This window comes from Zosterops lateralis (assembly GCF_965231275.1).
Source record: "Zosterops lateralis genome assembly, chromosome: 7".
NCBI lineage: Eukaryota > Metazoa > Chordata > Aves > Passeriformes > Zosteropidae > Zosterops > Zosterops lateralis.
Window position 1 is genome coordinate 545,565 of NC_139767.1, and position 17,339 is coordinate 562,903.

The following is a 17,339-nucleotide window of genomic DNA, read 5'->3' on the forward strand; positions in this document are numbered from 1 at the left end:
GCTGGCAGTGGGAGGAGAGGCCTTGCAGTGAAGGATCTCTCCAACCTCAGGTTTCATTTACTAATAAGTTTTGTATCTTTTTTGTTTTTTATTAAGATTATTGTAGAATATTGGCAAACTTTTGGGCCTGCAGAAGAGCTGGAGAGGGACTTATTACAAGAAGACTGAGTGACAGAACAAAGGGAAGTGGCTTCCCACTGACCACCCCTGAGCTTTTGCTGAGCCCTTTTCCCATTATCCAGGAGCATTCTATATTTCCTCTGGGATGATGCAAAATCAAGCTGCTGCTGGTTCCGACATCTCCCAGTTCGTGTACGGCACCAAAGATTTCAGAAACAACACTTCCCTTGAGCAGAAATCAAGGCAGATGGTAAAACCAAGTGACCTACAAAACATAACAAGTTTTCTCACCAGAAATGTACAGTACAAACAAATGTACTGTCACCTAAAAATACCAAGATGGCATTTCTGACATAGTGATGATCTTATGGGGAAGTCAAAGTTTGTGTAAGGTCAGGAATGAATTTTGCATCCTCTAAAATACACACTGGTGATCAAACTGACTGTAATGTGCTCCAGCCTCTTGTTTCTTCCTCCTTGGGACCTGATTTTCTTGGGTTTGTCTGGTTCTGTTGGATCTGTAAATCAAGTTATTATCTAAAACTGCCTCTGCTGATGTGAACATCTCAGTGTCTTGTGGCCAAGAGCACTGGTCTGGACAGATTGTGTTATTTTCCTCTGAAAACTGTCCATCTTCCATTGTATTAATCCCTCATGGATCCACCCTCACGTAGGCCAGAATAATGGAATCACTAAAACTGGAAATACCTCCAGCGCTTCCACCTCTAAACCATGTCTCAAGTGCTACATCCGCATGGCTTTTGAACACTTCCAGGTGTGGTGACTCCACCACCACCCTGGGCAGCCCATTCCAAGGCCTGACCACCCTTTCAGGGAAGAAAGTTCTCCTAATTACTCTCCTGGCCCAGCCTGAGGCCATTCCCTCTCCTCCTGTCCTTGTCCCTGGGAGCAGAGCCCGACCTCCCTGCCTGTCCCCTCCTGTCTGGGAGTTGTCCAGAGCCAGAACTGACTCAGAAGTTCCCCCTGAGCCTCCTTTTCTCCAAGGTGAGCCCCTTTCCCAGCTTCCTCAGTGGCTCCTGGGGCTCCAGCCCCTTTCCAGCTCCATTCCCTTCCCTGGACACACTTCACCCCCACAATGTCTAGCTCCTGCAGCTTCATCCCTTCCTCATTTTTCAAGCATCATTTCTGGACCCCGAGCAGCTCATGCCCAGACAGCAAAGTCCTTATGAAATCTCCAGGGCTTGGGATCTGTGGCCAGGAGCTGGTGCTGTCTCACGGTTCCAGCCAAGGCAGGGCTCTGCAGTTCAAGGCCGCTGCCCTGAGCAAAGCAAACTTGAGGCAAATCGGCTGTGAAGTGGAAATGTGGAAATGAAAACAGGCAAAATCATGGGAGGATTAGGCTGTGGTGATTCAAGGCAGCTTTATTTTGGGATGGAAACACTGACGCGGGATTTAATGCACTTGGGAGTTTGGCTCGTTATCTCCCTCGTTAAGAGGGGTGGTCTGACACAGCATGTGCAGGAATCCGTTTCTTTGCAGACCTTTCTATATGCAAAAAAAATGGTAATAATGGTATTTTGGAAATGCTGTTCTCTGTGCTGGCTCCTTGGGCTGATCAGCTGGGAGAGAGAGGGGCTTTCATAGGCATCATGTCCTGTGGGCTGCTGGAATGTTGGGAGACGCCTAGTCTGGGATTCACATAAAAAATATGGATACAGCAACCTGGGCTAGTGCAAGGTGTCCCCTGCCCATGGGACTAGCCCCATCCAGCCTTGACACTGCCAGGGATGGGGCAGCCACAGCTGCTCTGGGCAGTGTTTTCACTCACAGTGTTCTGATCTATGAGTGTTTCAGCTAGTCTGGCTTTCCCTAAAAGGATGGCTTGTTTCTGTAATCTTTTGGAGGAGTGGGCTCCTAAACTTGAGGGATGACCCTGCAGAGATCAGAGCTTCATTAAAGTGGCCTGAAAATGAAATACAGTTAATGTAAGATGTGGTTTGCTTGGCGGAGAAGGGATTAGCTGTCTATTGGTATTAGGCAGGAGTTTTACCTAAAGAAGATTTTGGTAATGATTATCTGTATTCTTTGGAGTTTCTTTACACAGTGTCTTGGCCAGGAATGTTAAAGCAAACCTGGATGTGCCATTTCCATCATTTATTGCTAATACTCAGGGTGTGTAGTACCTCAGGGAGGCAGCAGATAAGACATTGCCATCTCTGCTTGCCTCCAGATACCACTGAATCAGATTTAACCTCCTTAGACTTGCTTTTAAAAACCTTCCTCTTCAGCTTGCCTCCTGCAGCTGTTCCTCAGCTGCTGCCTGGATGTCCTTTTTATCTCTTCTTTCCAACTTTCCCAATGCCTTTTGTCTGTGGGATCTTCCTAAGCTTTGCTGAGCTGAATCCCTGAACCCTCTTCAGCTCCTTTCCCCGAGTCCTTTATCTTTTCCCTGTGCTCGGAAAAGTGAGTCACCGTTATTTTGGGTACATATAGGAGCTCCATCCTTATATAGATATTTTATGTCTCTCACCTTCGGGCTTTTCAGAGCATCCTGTTTCTTTTTGTGGAAGGATCAGGCTACAGTTGACTCCTTGGCAGGGAAGTTTGGTGCCTGAATGTAGCTGGAGCAGAGTTGTAGCCTCCCACTGAAGGAGGCAGGCACCATTTTATTTGCCAGAATCCCTAAACCCTGTATCAGGTCCAAGTTTGGCAGCTGAAGTGGCATTTTTATGCAAGATAATCCAGAATTTATCAGAATTTCTGAGGGAGGACTCGCTCTCACTGTGGTTGTAGTAGATGGCAGTGTAGGTGTATTGTGGTTTGGGAAGCTGCTTACCATGCTTAACAGGCAACCACCCAACTCAGAGTTTTTAATAAAAGAAATGGGAGGTTTAAGTCTAGAAGCTTCCATGGACATTAGGATGTTCTCTTTGTTCATTCATAGACGTGTTTATTCCTTAGGAAGGCAAGTTTAAAATTAGTTGAAAAAACATCATTCAGAGAATCACAGAATGGTTTGGTTGGAAGGGACCTTAAAGATCATCCAGTTCCACCCCTTGCCATGGGTAGGGACATTTTCCACTATCCCAGGTTGCTCCAAGCCCCAGTGTCCAACCTGGCCTTGGACACTTCCAAGGATCCAGGGGCAGCCACAGCTTCTCTGGGCACCCTGAGCCGGGACCTTAACAGCTGCCAGCCAAGAATTCCTTCTCAGTATCCTGTCTAACCCTGTTCTCTGCCAGTGGGAAGCCATTCCTCCTTGTCCTGGCCCTCCATCCCTTGTCCCAAGTCCCTCTCCAGCTCTGGAAGGGGCTCTGAGGTCTTTCTGGAGCATTATCCTCTCCAGATGAACATGCCCATCTCTTCCAGCCTGGCTGCAGAGCAGAGGGGCTCCATCCTTTGGCACCCCCTGGACTTGTTCCAGCAGCTTCCCATCCTTCTTATGCTGGGGATTCCAGAGCTGGAAACAGCTGTAGGTGGGCTCTCGCCAGAGCAGGGTAGAGGTGGAGAATCCCAGTGAGATTCTTTGTGAGAAATATCTAAAACTCTTTACAACCACACCTGGATTTAACCTGTTGTGTTGTTGTGTTAAAATTCACCTTCAAGCTGACCCCTGTGTGGCTCTGGTGAGGAGCAGCACCTGGCTGCCTGTGCTGAAGGAAAGTGCCACAGGCTGGGCAGATTTTCAGCAGAAGCAGCACTGAGTTTTTATGCTGTGTCTAGAAGGCAACCTGGTGTGAGTGGTTGGGGCATAAATGCCAAGAGAAAGCTCACTTTGAGGAGACATGGGGAATCCTTTGTCATGCATGGATGACTGCTGGCATGGGGAATGCAGGGAACATCTGCCCTTGTCCTTTAGGATTTGGGTAGCAGGCTTCTGGGTTTTTATGTGTTCAGTTCATCTGGTGGGTCTTGGGGGAAAAAAAATAGAAAATGCCTGGTTTTTAAGAGAAATCTTAGCTCAGGTGTGTGTTTTGGTGTGTGCATCCAGGAAGGGCAACCTCTGCCTGTTCTGCCAGAATAAAAAGGTGCTTTAGTGCCATTTCTCTTTGCTGTCCAGGGATACCTGAGAATATTAATTATTTGGAAGTAAAACCCTTCCAGAGAGGCCACAGGAAGCTATGAGCTACTTGCTCATTTGGATGGGCTTCTCTTGCACCATGGTCTGGATTTCTACTCAAAACTGCAGCCTTTGAGCAATTTATGAGTTTTCAAGAGCTATGGAGTAGCATTCCTATTACAATTTGCTGTTCAGCTGTTCCTTTTGCTGTTTTATTTCTGTCATGATGGAGGAGATGGTGTTGCACATTTTAGGGCTTACTGGACAGCTGGGAGCCCCTTGGCTGGTGACAGAAGTGAACTCGCTCTCTTGCTAGTAATAACCATTTATTTAGCATTTGAAATACAGTGGGGCAGGTAATTCCTCAGAATTTTGTTTCACCTTCTCTTTTGACATAGGGTAGTGGCCTTAAGCTGAAGGAAGGAAGCGTTCGGTGGCATATTGGAAAGGAGGCCCCGGCACAGGGTGCCCAGAACGGCTGTGGCTGTCCCTGGATATCCCTGGAAGTGTCCAAGGCCAGGCTGGATGGGGTTTGGAGCAGCCTGGGACAGTGGAAGGTGTCCCTGCCCATGGCAAGGTGGAATAGGATAGGTGTAGAACCCAAACCATGCTGTGCCACCAACTCATCAGGTGGCTTTACTCCTGCCATTGGAGAGCTCACCCCTTGGGAGGCTCCAGAGAAAACTTCAGGGGACCAGTGGGAATGTCCAGGTGTTGATCTAACCCCACTTTCACTGGGAATCCCTCAACTCCCCCATGCTGACCCAACCAGGTGGATTACTGTTTTTCTCATGGGAAATTTTTCATATGTAATCTCAGGATGAGACTTTCTGGCTCCTGCTCCATCTCTTCCATGTTTAATTCTCTTTTCTAAGGTGTCATTTTCCCTTGAAGGAAGCTCACAGTGAGATTAGAGAGAAGCATGTGAGAAATCCATGTGGGTTTGGCTCTATAGAAGTACAGCTGGGCTTCTTTCAACTCTGCTTTTTGTCCTGGGGTTCTGCTGAGGGGAGAAGCTTCCTGTTCTGAAAGCAAGATAGATGGATCAAAGAAGTGCCATTGCTGGGTAATGCCTGAAGCAAAGAGGCGGGTGAAATTACATTCCCAGGAATCACAGAATCCTGGAATGATTTGAGTTGGAAGGAACTTAAAACATCATCCAGTTCCAGCCCCCTTCCATGGACAGGGACACCTTCCACTGTCCCAGGCTGCTCCAAGCCCTGTCCATCCTGACCTTGGACACTTCCAGGGATCCAGGGGCAGCCACAGCTTCCCAAGCCTTTTAAGAATAGCTATACATTTTTTTTGTTGTTGTTATCTGTTTTATTATTTATTAAGATTTTTTTTTTCAATGGAAACTCAAGTGGATTTTGCTTATCCACTTGGTGCAAGGAAAGGTTTCCCACAATTGTGTGAAGTTTGAGATGAGGAATAGTCCAATCTCCTTTAATTCCATTATCTTTAATTTCACAGAAAGCTCTGGCTCTGGCTGAGACACTCATTTGTTAGAGATGTCGCTGATGAAACCAGCAAGGAGATAAAGCGGGATAATGGTTGAAAAGAAGGTGGGGAAACCTTTGGAGCTGCTCTGTCCTGCACAGGCTCATCTGTTGGAGACATCTCTGTTGGAGATGCCTGTACCATCAAGGGTTTGGTGCTGGCCTTGAACTCTTCATATTCTCATTAAGGAAATACCCCTGGATATTTATCCATGGGAGTTTATAATTTTCCAAACTGTGATGTCCTGAGGCAAGAGGAGTTGGAACAAGATCCTTTCCAGTCCAAACCATTCTGGGATTCCTTGCAAACACTGGAAAATGTTGTTTTCTGTCTGTTTTGGCATAGCTTCACTTTCTCCAAGTGAAGAGACATTTTTTTTAATGCTCTAAATCTAAGATGGAGACAGTAGGATAAGTGGTCTGTTCTTGGAAGTTTTGGCTTCCTTATCATTATGAATAAAATTTCTGTGTAGGTTTCTAATAAATGCTAATAAGGTCTGTTCAGGGGAGGAATTAGGCTCAGAAAAGCTGGATATGTAGAAATCTAGAATGTCTGCACCCTTATTGTGTCTCCAGGTCTCGGTAGTAATCAGGGAGAAGTTTCCTTGCAATGAATGAGTGAGTGACATTTAAAGCTCCATCTGTTGCCTGCAGAGTGGTGCCTCACGACGTGTTTCCATGGCTGATAGGATGATTAATTTCAGTTCCCATTCACAGAGCAAGAAATATTCCCCAAGCAGGGAGTGACTCCAGCCCTTGCTGAGCTGCAGTGTGCGTGGAGCTCGTAAGGGAACCTCCGCTGCTGTTCACTCCCGGCTTGTACTCCCAGACAGGATCCAGGCTGCCTTTGCAGCCACCCACTTGGGCTGTCCCAAAATTCCCAGGGACTGCAGGGTGCTGACCTGCCTTTGGCTCCAGCTGGGCTGTGATGCTCAAGCTTGTTGACTTATTGCAGCCCAAAATACTCTCCCTGGGATCCTGGTCCTTGGAAATGGAATAACAGAGGTAAGAATTGAATGAAACAGAAGTAACTGTTTCCTCCTGCTGTCCCAGCCAGCAGGGGCTTGGAACCAGATGTTTTTTAAGGCTCCTTCCAACCCAGATCATTCCATAAATCTGTGATAGTTCTTTAGTTTGGTGTGGATCCACAGAGGAGCAGGACTGTACCTTCATCCTGCCCTCACGTGATGCTCAGGATGTGCTCCAGAGGATGTTGGTGTCCTGGGAGCTGCCCTGCCGTGACCTGCTCCCGCCACCTGCTCTTGGACAAGTTGGGGGTTTCTCTAGTCCAGCTTGGCACAATCTTGTCTAGAGAATAAAAATTCAGAATTGAGTGAAGCTGGTAATGTGTTGTTTCCCCCCTCTTCTATTAATTTCTCCTTTTGTGTGGGACATGTGCCGTGCTGGAGATGGAACCAGCTCTGAGGATGCTGTGCTGTGGCTTCTTTCCACTTCCCCACAAAATCCACTGCTTTTATCCCAGCACTGCAGTCAGATACTGCAGTAACTCAGTGCTATTTATAGCTCTGATCTCACCGTCTCACAGTGTTTTGGGGAGTTTTGGCAATTTGAGGAGTGGGAGCCCCACTGGACAAGGATCCCTAGGTTGGCTGCGTGGTGGAGGGGATCCTGGCACTCCAGCCACTGCTAGGAGGAGGGACGGATTTAATTCACAATAGTCCAGTGATGCTCGACTGACACACATCTTCCTGCCAAAATAAACTACCTCAAGTGCTCCTTTGGCTGTGCTTGGAGTCAGCAGTAGCTGCTCGCCTGCCTTTCCCGGCTGACTCTGAAGGAGGATTGGGGTGTTGAGTTATAGGAACAGTGTTCTGAGGATTGGAAGCCGGTGTCATTCTCCCCACTTGCCCAAGGCATTCCTTCTGCCAGCAACTTGGTGCTTAGATGTCTTTCAAAACACAGGGAATTATTTAAAAATCCAAAACTGTTGCTGGACACTGAAAACAGCCCTGAGGAATAAAGTCAGGGAATAAACACACGATTTTTTCACTTTTTGCTGGGGATGAAAGAGCTGGATATAATGCTGAGAGGGGGAGATCCATGCACATACTTCCTCAGCACCCCAGTGGGTGGTTCAGTGGGATGGGGATGATCCAATGGCAGCAGCCAAGAGTTTGGGATACTAAGCACATCCTCTGGCGTTGCATTTGCTTTTTGTGGGTGCCCAAAGGCTGACGTGCTGCTCTTGGCAGAGCCTGGCCCAAGGGCATGGCTGGCACAGCAGTAATTAAAAAGCAAACTCATTAGCTGGGACTAAAGCCTCGGCCTGGAAAGGATGGGAGAGGGGAAGAAGCTGAGTCCATGGGTTCTGGAAAGCCCCGGCTGGGGAGGGTCAACCAGAGCCTGCCCAAGGAGCATCTCATTCCTGGTAAGCAGCAATTTGGCACTAGAGAGTCACTGGAAGAGGCTGGAATGCTCTTTTCTTGGGATTTTGGGAATCTCCTAGGCTAACTCTGTCATTGCTAGGTGGGATGTGTCCTGGAGTGACAGCTGCTTTCTTCCTCCAGCCTTGACCAGACTCTCATCCCCAGGGTTTTGCAGCAGGTTTGGGGAGGTTGATGGGATTTTTTTCTCTTCTCCAAAGGGAATTGTTGGTGAAGAAAGAGGAGCTTGGAAGGAGCTGTTTGTGTTCAGTGGGACTTGCTCTGTGACAGAGGGAGGAAGAGCTCAGGGAAAGCATTTTGGGCACTTTTCCCCTTTGAAGGGTGATGTTGGATTTCAAATGTGAGAAGCAGTTTTCTGTCTGCTTAAATCTAAATTAAAAAAAAAAAAGATGGAAAAAAAAGATGGAAAAAAAAAAAGGAAAGAGTAATTTTGGCAACAGCATTTGATATAAAAAACCTCCAGTCTGATGTCCAGTGGATCGTGTCCCTGGCCATTGCAGGGGGCTGGGATGTGATGGTCTTTAAGGTCCCTTCCAACAAAACCCCTCTGTGGTTCTGAGATTCTGTGAGTATTTTTTAAATTAACCTTAAGTAAAGGCTGTGCTGAAACAAGGTTTGAATTTAAATATTCGTTTGGTGCCTCTCATACCGAATTTTTGGTTTACCATTTTAGTGTGTTTTCAGGACTCAGTCCTGTATTTCCATCCTTTAAAGACCAGCATGAAAGTGCTGTATCAGAGAATGGGAAGAAAATTCATTTATAAATGTTCGTTTTAGTGAAAAATGTTTTCACAGGTTTAGTGTCACCTTCCCCTAATCCCTTCCAAAACACTCGGGACTTAGGCAGAAGTTATTTTCCATTTTGGAGTGTGGAAGAATCTAGACATACAAACTCCCCTGATAATGTCTTACCTACAGCCTTTATGTGAAATGTGTCTGATTTTTCCAGTGGAGACAGGCTGGAAGAGCTGGAGGTGTTCACCTGGAGAAGAGAGAGCTCCAGGGATATCTCAGAGCCCCTTCCAGGGTCTGAAGGGACTCCAGGAGAGCTGGAGAGGGACTGGGGACAAGGCATGGAGGGACAGGACGCAGAGAATGGCTTCCCACTGCCAGAGGGCAGAGATGGATGGGATGTTGGGAAGAAATCCTTCCCTGTGAAGGCAGGGAGGGGCTGGGATGGAATCCCCAGAGAAGCTGTGGCTGCCTCATGATCCCTGGATGTGCACAAGGCCAAGTTGGACACTAGGGCTTGGAGCAACCTGGGACAGTGGAAGGTATCCTTGCCTATGGCAGGGGTGGCACTGCATGAGCTTTAAGGCCTTCCAAGACCATCCATCCTGTGATTTCATGATAAAAATACTTATTGTAGGACGTGCACTTTGCCTTTAGGTCAGAGATTGTCACTTCATTTCCCTGTGTTTTGGGTTATTCCCCTTAGTGTGTTACAGACAAGCTGTGAGATGTCATATTTCTAATCTCCATCAGCAACCGAGGGGGACTGGAGTGCTTTAGGTCTTAATTAACGTGCAACATGCAAGCAGGCTTTGTTGTACAGCCATGTTTTATTTATTTGGGAAGGGAAACACCAGCCGAGTGGTTCTAACTTAGTATAAAAAATCATCGTAACATGACCATGGAATCTAAATCAGGCTAACTTGACCACGGGGAAAAAATAATTTGCTATATGTCAAGGGTGATGGTGGTGGGGGGAAATTTAAAAATTATTGTTTTTCTGTTCCTACGGGGAAGAAAAAAAAGCAGAGAGAGACCGTGAGATAGTTTATTATTCATAATCAGGATCTCGTCTCCTAATTCATGGCTTTGGCATTTCTCATGCAGCCCTGAATGTCGTCTTTGTGCCTTGGCTCACGTCACAACTCTGATTGTACTTGTGTGTTCTCGAGGCAGATCCTAGAGAAGCAATTTTCGAATGTCCCATCAAACACTCCCTGGAACACAGGCGGTTTTTTGTTGTGGAGCTGTGTCCATTGAGCAGGGAGAGCTGGCTGGGGTTCGGCAGGGCTCTGTGGGTCAGCAGCTCCTGGCGAGGCAAAGAGGGGCTTCTTTGGAGCCTGAAATAGTCAAGAGTCAGGGATGACGCAGCCTCTGCCAGAGCCATGAATTGGAATTGTGGTCCTCACAGCTGTGGGGGATGAGTCCCTTTGTGTGGGAAATGGGGGATTTCTTAAGTTTTACAGCAGGGAATGGCAACTTAAGGCTCTTTTTTGAGGAGTAAAGTAGGAGGAATGGATCTCAAGACACAATCCCAAGTGACAGGATGTTCCTTCTGCCTGAAACTGGGTTTAGTTCTGCATGCTTGGGAGGGTTGGGGGTGTTCACCTGGAGAAGAGAGAGCTCCAGGGAGACCTCAGAGCCCCTTCCAGGGCCTGAAAGGATTCCAGGAGAGCTGGAAAGGGACTTGGGTCAAGGGATGGCAGAGCAGGACAAGGGGAACACATGGGATCACAGAATGGTTTGAGTTGGAAAGGGACCTTAGAGCTCATCGAGTCCCGTCACCTGCCATGGATAAGGACACCCTCCACTATCCCAGGTTGCTCCAAACCCCAGTGTCCAACCTGGCCTTGGACACTTCCAGGGATCCAGGGGCAGCCACAGCTTCTCTGGGCACCTTGTGCCAGGGCCTCCCCACTCTGCCAGGGAATAATTTCTTCCCAGTATCCTGTCTAACTCTCCTCTCTGGCAGTGGGAGCTGTTCCCTGTGTCCTGTCCCTCCAGGGCTTTGTTCAAAATCCCTCTCCAGCTCTCCTGGAGCCCCTATAGGCATTGGCAGGGGCTCTGATGTGCCCCTAGAGACCTCAAACACACTGTTTAGGTGAGTTTGAGTGGTTATCTGTGAGTCAGAGTGTGTTGCTCTCCCCGAAGTCCCTGGCTGTAGCTCAGGAATCCACAGCAAGGAATCCTCACTCTGGTCTGGCGGGGGAGAGAGGGGAGTGAAGAAAAGGCCACAGGACGGAAAACAGTAGGGAAGTGGAAGAAAGAACTTGTGGGTTGAAAAATCACAACACTTCCAGTAATGTGACCTTTTGCTGAAAATGTTTCCATCAAAAAAAGAAAGTCTCCTCCTCTCTGGCCAAGCTGGATGCAAGGAGAGGTGAACACACTCCTAGACTTCTGCTCCGTGAGACTTTTTGGGAAAAACTCTATGAAAACTCTTTCCCTAGGATGGATAAGATTAATGTCCTGACAGAGGATATGGAGAAACGCCACCCCCCCCCCCGCCACCCATCTTTATTTTCCAGTTTTGCTGAAGCTCAGTGTTTCTGAGGGATTAGCCTTTGTTATCCTGTAAGTGATGTTCATTGAAAACTCTCAGCAGAGTTATTGAGGGGTTGCCCCAGAGAGAGAAAGAGAGAGGGAGCAAACATTGCTGTGAAAATACCTGTGAAAGGCAGAACTGTGACTCAGGTGGAATGTAGAAGATTTTTAGTTATTCATGGGGTGGCAGTAATTTTTTTTTTTTTTTCTGCTTAGGAGAAACAAGCTGAGTTCAGTTATTGCAACGAGGTTATAGCTTCCCACAGCCAGAGGGCAGGGCTGGATGGGATATTGGGAAGGAATTGTTCCCTGGGAGGGTGGGGAGGCCCTGGCACAGGGTGCCCAGAGCAGCTGTGACTGCCCCTGGATCCCTGGAAGTGTCCAAGAGCAGGTTGGATGGGACTTGGAGCAGCCTGGAACAGTGGAAGGTGTCCCTGCCCAGGGCAGGGGTGGCACTGGATGGGCTCTGAGGTCCCTCCCAGGCCAAACCAGTTTGGGATTTATTATACAACACATCAAGAAACTGCATGAGTTTCTTGAAGGGACAGCCTCCTGTTCCTGACCAGGGCAGTCCATCAGTTCATCCATCACAAGTCAAGATTATTCCTTTCTGTGAAGTCTCGGATTACTTTTTGTCCTCCTTATTTCCAGTGGTGCTGAATGAGTAAAATGGAGGTGTCTGTGTTTGGAAGGCACAGATGGGTCACATATGACAGTCTTTGCTTGTAGCAAACACACGGGTTTGTAGGAGGTGGTGTCTGGTGGAAAATTCGTTGATCGCTGAATTCCTGTAGTTCTTGGTTACCCCTAAAGGAATGGTGTGAATTTCATGGTGTTGCTCTTGTTTTCAGACCATGGCTTCTCCATCCTTTGCTGGATGAGGAATTCACTCAGCCCTGCTCTTGTGTTCTCCCCCACAGTTGACGTGAGCACAGCCCTACCCTTGCAAGTGGCGCCGAGCTCGGTGCCCATGGACCTGCGGCTGGACCACCAGTTCTCCATGCCGGTGACGGAGCCCACGCTGCGGGAGCAGCAGCTGCAGCAGGAGCTGCTGGCGCTCAAGCAGAAGCAGCAGATCCAGAGGCAGATCCTGATTGCGGAGTTCCAGCGGCAGCACGAGCAGCTCTCCCGGCAGCACGAGGCGCAGCTGCATGAGCACATCAAGGTAAGGACAGCCGGGGACGAGGGGCCTGTGGAATTGTTGAGGTTGGAAAAGGATGGTCCATTCTTCCAGGATGGTCCATTCCAGCCATCAAGATTCCAACCAGCAGCACCACCATGGTCCCCAAGTGCTGGAACCGACACACCTTCTGAACAATTCCAGGTGTGGTGGCTCCACCACTGCCCTGGGAGACCTGTTCCAATGCCTGGCCACCATTTCAGGGAAGATATTTTCCCTGATATCCAGTCTAAACTTCCCCTGGCACGGCTTGAAGCTGTTTCCTCTTGTCCTGTGCCTTGCTCTCCACCCTCCTGTCAGGGAGTTGTGCAGAGCCAGAAGGTTCCCCCTGAGCCTCCTTTTCTCCAGGCTGAGCCCCTTTCCCAGCTCCCTCAGCTGCTCCTAGAGCTCCAGCCCCTTCCCAGCTCCGTTCTCCTCCCTGGACACAAAAAATGCCTCAGTGGAATTGACCTCAATAGGGGGTTACCTGTTACTGTGGTCACACATTTTGGGAGTAGTGGCGCAGGAACTTCCATTGGATGTTTGCCATCAGCGCTAGCTGCAAATCAAGCACGTGGACCATGGTGGGACTGTGGGAATAGGGAATGCAGGGGCAGTGACTGCAGGTGGGTGTACACACATGCAGATTTTTCAGAGTTAGGTACCAGGCAGGTGCCGTGCCCCGCGTGGGACAGGGAGGAAACGCCAGGCAGGGTCAGTGGGCAGTTCGGTATGGAAGATGGCTGTTGCAGAGTGAAAACATGAGACATTATATAAATATTTCCCAGTGCTGGACTATTGCTATGGCAACGTAAGCTTTCCGAATTGCTAATGGGCTCCTTTTTTTCAAAGGGGGATTAGTGCTGCACATGGTAAATAGCCCTAATGTAATATTAAAAAGCAACCTCGATTCAACCTTATATAACTTTCATTTCAATACAAAATGCATGTCAGAGTGGGGAAGATGGGATTAAAAGTTAATGGGGTGTTATTTACAGACTTCTTAGTACAGAGAGGAACTGGGCTTTGTAAGAAGTGTCCCTGTTTGAGGCTGGATGAACAGCAAACACCCCTGTGCTTTGGTGAGTCCACTGTGCTGTCGCTAAGGCAGAGGTGAGGAGGTGCCTGGATGTGAATATATTTATACATGGATGCACAATGTGTGCATCTCTGGATGTGTGTATGAAGTGTTTATGTATCCCCGCGTTTCTGTAGTTGCGCATTTGCCCACAGCTGTCAATGCTGTCATAAGCAATTGAGGGCGGGGGGTGGGGGGGGGGGCAAGACAGGGAATTCCTATGACAAATATTTCCATTATTCCCTTGTAATTGCCCATGCCTGTAGTTACTTCTCTATGAAAAATCAGGCAGTCTCATTCCCATATAATGGCCAGTCTCAAAGAACTGGTGAGAGGAACATATTTGCTTTCATTTATGTCAAAGCTCTGACTGACTCTACTCAAAATCTGTGTAAGGAGGAAGCTGAGCTCTAATTTTGAGACACCACAGTGCATCTAGCCCATTAGGTAATGAAGTTCTTAATCTCGTATGTAAGCTTGGCTAAATGAGAGCCTTAAAATAGGGATGATATAATCCTGTACCAAAAGGTGGCCTGCAAGGTGATCTCTGGGTAGTAAGTGAGTCAGTGGGACCAGAGTGCTTTAGAAATCAAACAGCATCTTATTGAAATAAACCCTGTGATGCTTCACAAAGAAAATAACCTCCAAACCCAACCCCAGCGTGTGACTGTGGTGCATTTTCTTTGGGAAAATATCCTGCTTGTCTCTGTATGCAGAGTCAGCCCACATTTAGATGACTCTTAGAACTGGCAATTGTGTTAAGTCCAGTGGCTGTGATGACAGGGAAGCCATTATTTTGTCCAGAGAATTAAAATATATAACTTTAAATTTGGACTCGGAGCTGCCCAGCTCATGAAGAAAGCAGGGCAAGGATGTTAAAGCAAATGAACCCCATTTATCTTCTGCAAGTAAAGCACTTGAGCTAGGCAGTTTGGTGTAGAAACAGTCCTGAGAGAAGATACAGAGCTCTTTTTGGATAAATATACTTATTTTTTGGATTTTTTTAATCCCATGTGAACACAGGCATGAACACCCCATGGCAGGGGTTGGGAATGGGCTGAGCTTTAAAGGGCCCTCCCAACTGAAACCATTCTGTGATTCTGTGATAATTAAACCCAAAATTGCTTTGGAAACTGCTCCTATGAAGGGGGATGAGTTTCTGCATTTTACTCTGTTCTGTGTATCTGATACTGTCTAGAATTGGTTTGCTTGGCTTTTCCCCCTGCAGCCTGGCATCCACCATTATAATCAACGAGTGCAAAGCTTTTATTTCATAGAATTCCTGAAAGCTTTAGGTTGCAAGGGACTGTAAAGATCATCTAATTCCAACCCTCTGCCATGGACAAGGACATCTTCCACTCCAAGCCCTGTCCAGCCTGGCCTTGGACACTTCCGGGGATCCAGGGGCAGCTTCTCTGAGTAACTTGTGCCAGGGCCTTCCCACCCTCACAGGGAACAATTCGTTCCCAATATCCCGTCTAGCCCTGCCCTCTGGCAGTGGGAAGCCATTCCCTGTGTTCTGTCCCTCCAGGACTTTGTCCTGAATCCCAAATCCCTCTCCAGCTCTCCTGGAGCCCCTTTAGGCACTGGCAGGGGCTCTGAGGTCTCCCTGGCGCCTTCCCTTCTCCAGCTGAATACCTCCAGCACTCCTAGCTGGTGAAACTTTCAAACAGCTCCTTTGTTTCCAGTGTTGACTCCATTGCTGGTACAGGAGAAGTTGTGGTTTGGGGTTGTTTTATTTCTTTTATTGCCGTGGTGTTGGTGGGAACAGAGGAACTGGTCTGACTTGACAGGAACTAAGAAGGGTTGAACACCCTTCCATTCCACCCCCCAAACAAAGCAGGAGTGTGAGGAACATTTCAGTGCGTGAAGTTTGGCCTGGAAAATACTGGCATGACTTGCCTGTTTTTCTATCCCAGTAGATAACTTTTTCCTATTGAAAAGGAATAGCTGAAGTTTTGGCTCCTAGCTGAAGTTTTTGCTTTTTCCAGAGCTTGGATTTGCTTCTGTCAGCTCAGTTTTAATCATCTGACCTAGTGCAGGAGGAGAAGGCAATGACTGCCTGAACATGTGATCCTTTTCCTGGCGTGTCCCAGTCCTTGGTTTTATAGACATTGTGTTTTGGCCTTCACATGAAAGTGCCAGATTTCCCAAGATGGTGCAAGTTGGATAGAGCCAGGAAATGAGTGAAACAATATTTGTGGAAAGGCTCTATAATGGACACAGAGCTCAGTGCACGGGAGGAGTGGGAGGGTAAAGAGAAAACACAGGCATGGAGAGAGAGATAGAAGGGGGAATGGCTTTGAACTGAAAAAGAGTAACTTTGGATTGGATATTAGGAAGAAATCAGTGATGAGGCATGGGGCTTGGAGCAAGCTGCTCTAGTGGGAGATGTCCCTGCCCACAGCAGGGGATTGGAATGGGATGAGCCTTAATCTCTCTCCCAACTCAAAGCATTCCATGGCAATTCTGTGAAAGCCCTGACATATTTGGGGAAAATAAGCCAAGCCTTTTGGAGCCTTCACACCATACGGGGCAGGGCAGGCTGTTTATTTCACAGCTCCAGGGCAGCTCTGCAGATTGCCCAGGTCTGACTGCAGAAAGCGCTGAGGGAGAGGCCAGAGGCTGGAGGCAGTGGCAGCTGCTCCTCCCTTCTGTAGCCCCTCACCTTCAGCCAGGCGGATTTTCCACTCCTCCGTGCTTTGCCAGATGTGGGACGATATTTATGGCCTTCAAATCTGCCTTCCTCAACAAAACCAAGGATGAAATAAGGGGCCTGGCTCTCAGGTGGGATGGTGGAAAGCCTCTCCACAGGTTCTGCTGCAAGCTTTGCCTGACCTTTGGTTGTGGAGGAACCAGCAGGGAATTTTTTCCTTTGTGAGTCACTCATTCCCAGCCAAGATCAGCTGGAAGTTACCAAAAACTTTTCCATTTGCCCTTCTGGTCAAGGGCTGGATGGAAGAGGGGCAGGATGGACACTCTGACAAGGCCAGGGGCACCTTGGGCGCTGTGAGCTCAGTGGGGAGGGAAGGACGTTGTGGGGAATGTGGTTCATCTCCTCTGTCTGAGCTTGGAGCAGGGCTCTTCCCAGCTCTGGCTGTTTTATAGCCACAGCCGGAAACTTCTCAGGGATGCTGACGCACGTCGTCGGTAGGATAACAGCACAAGGAAGCAGCTGAGCCTCTCAGCTTCTTGTGGGCCTAAAATCCTCACCTGTGGGTGTGCAATCCCATTCCCAGTTTTCCCACCATCTGAGAAAGGACTGTGTGCATCTGTAGCATAGGGAGTGCTGGGCTGTGCATCCAACATAGACAGGATGGGCAGGGAAGCAACAGCAGGGAAACCACCTTTGCGAGGCTGTTTGCTGTGCAGTGATCCTGAAATTGTTCTCTTTCCCGTGACAGAATGAATTCCTATGTTGAGTGAGGAAGAGTAACACATCTGAGGGATCAGCCTCTTGGTCAGAGACACACAGGGTGAAATTCTCAGGCCATTCCTTTGGTCTGAGAGAGTGAAAATCTTTCAGAGAATCTTCAGACAGATTTTGCTGTGCTGTAAAGAAGTGTAATTCTTTCCCAAAGATGTCTAGACTTTATAGTTGTCGTGCTGATGCTGAGGGGAGAAACTGTTCCTTGCTTTCATATGGAGCCACCTGCCCATGGAATGGCAAGTTTGCCTTCAGGATACCCCTGGAGCTGCTCAAGGCTAGGCTGGATGGGGCTGTGGTGAAGGTGTCCCTGCCCATGGCAAGAGGTGGATCTGGATCATCTTTGAGGTCCCT

The 17,339-nt window shown here is 48.2% G+C and overlaps 1 protein-coding gene across 6 annotated transcripts in view; it reads left to right on the forward strand.

The window, feature by feature from the left end:
- The window catches only part of HDAC4 (histone deacetylase 4), a 172,319-nt gene that overhangs the window by 79,564 nt on the left and 75,416 nt on the right, over positions 1-17,339 (forward strand). For all 6 annotated transcript variants that reach the window (XM_083865588.1, XM_083865586.1, XM_083865590.1 and 3 more), the window contains one exon: positions 12,242-12,486. In XM_083865588.1, the coding sequence (XP_083721714.1) occupies positions 12,242-12,486 (245 nt within the window). The remainder of the gene's footprint in view (positions 1-12,241; positions 12,487-17,339) is intronic.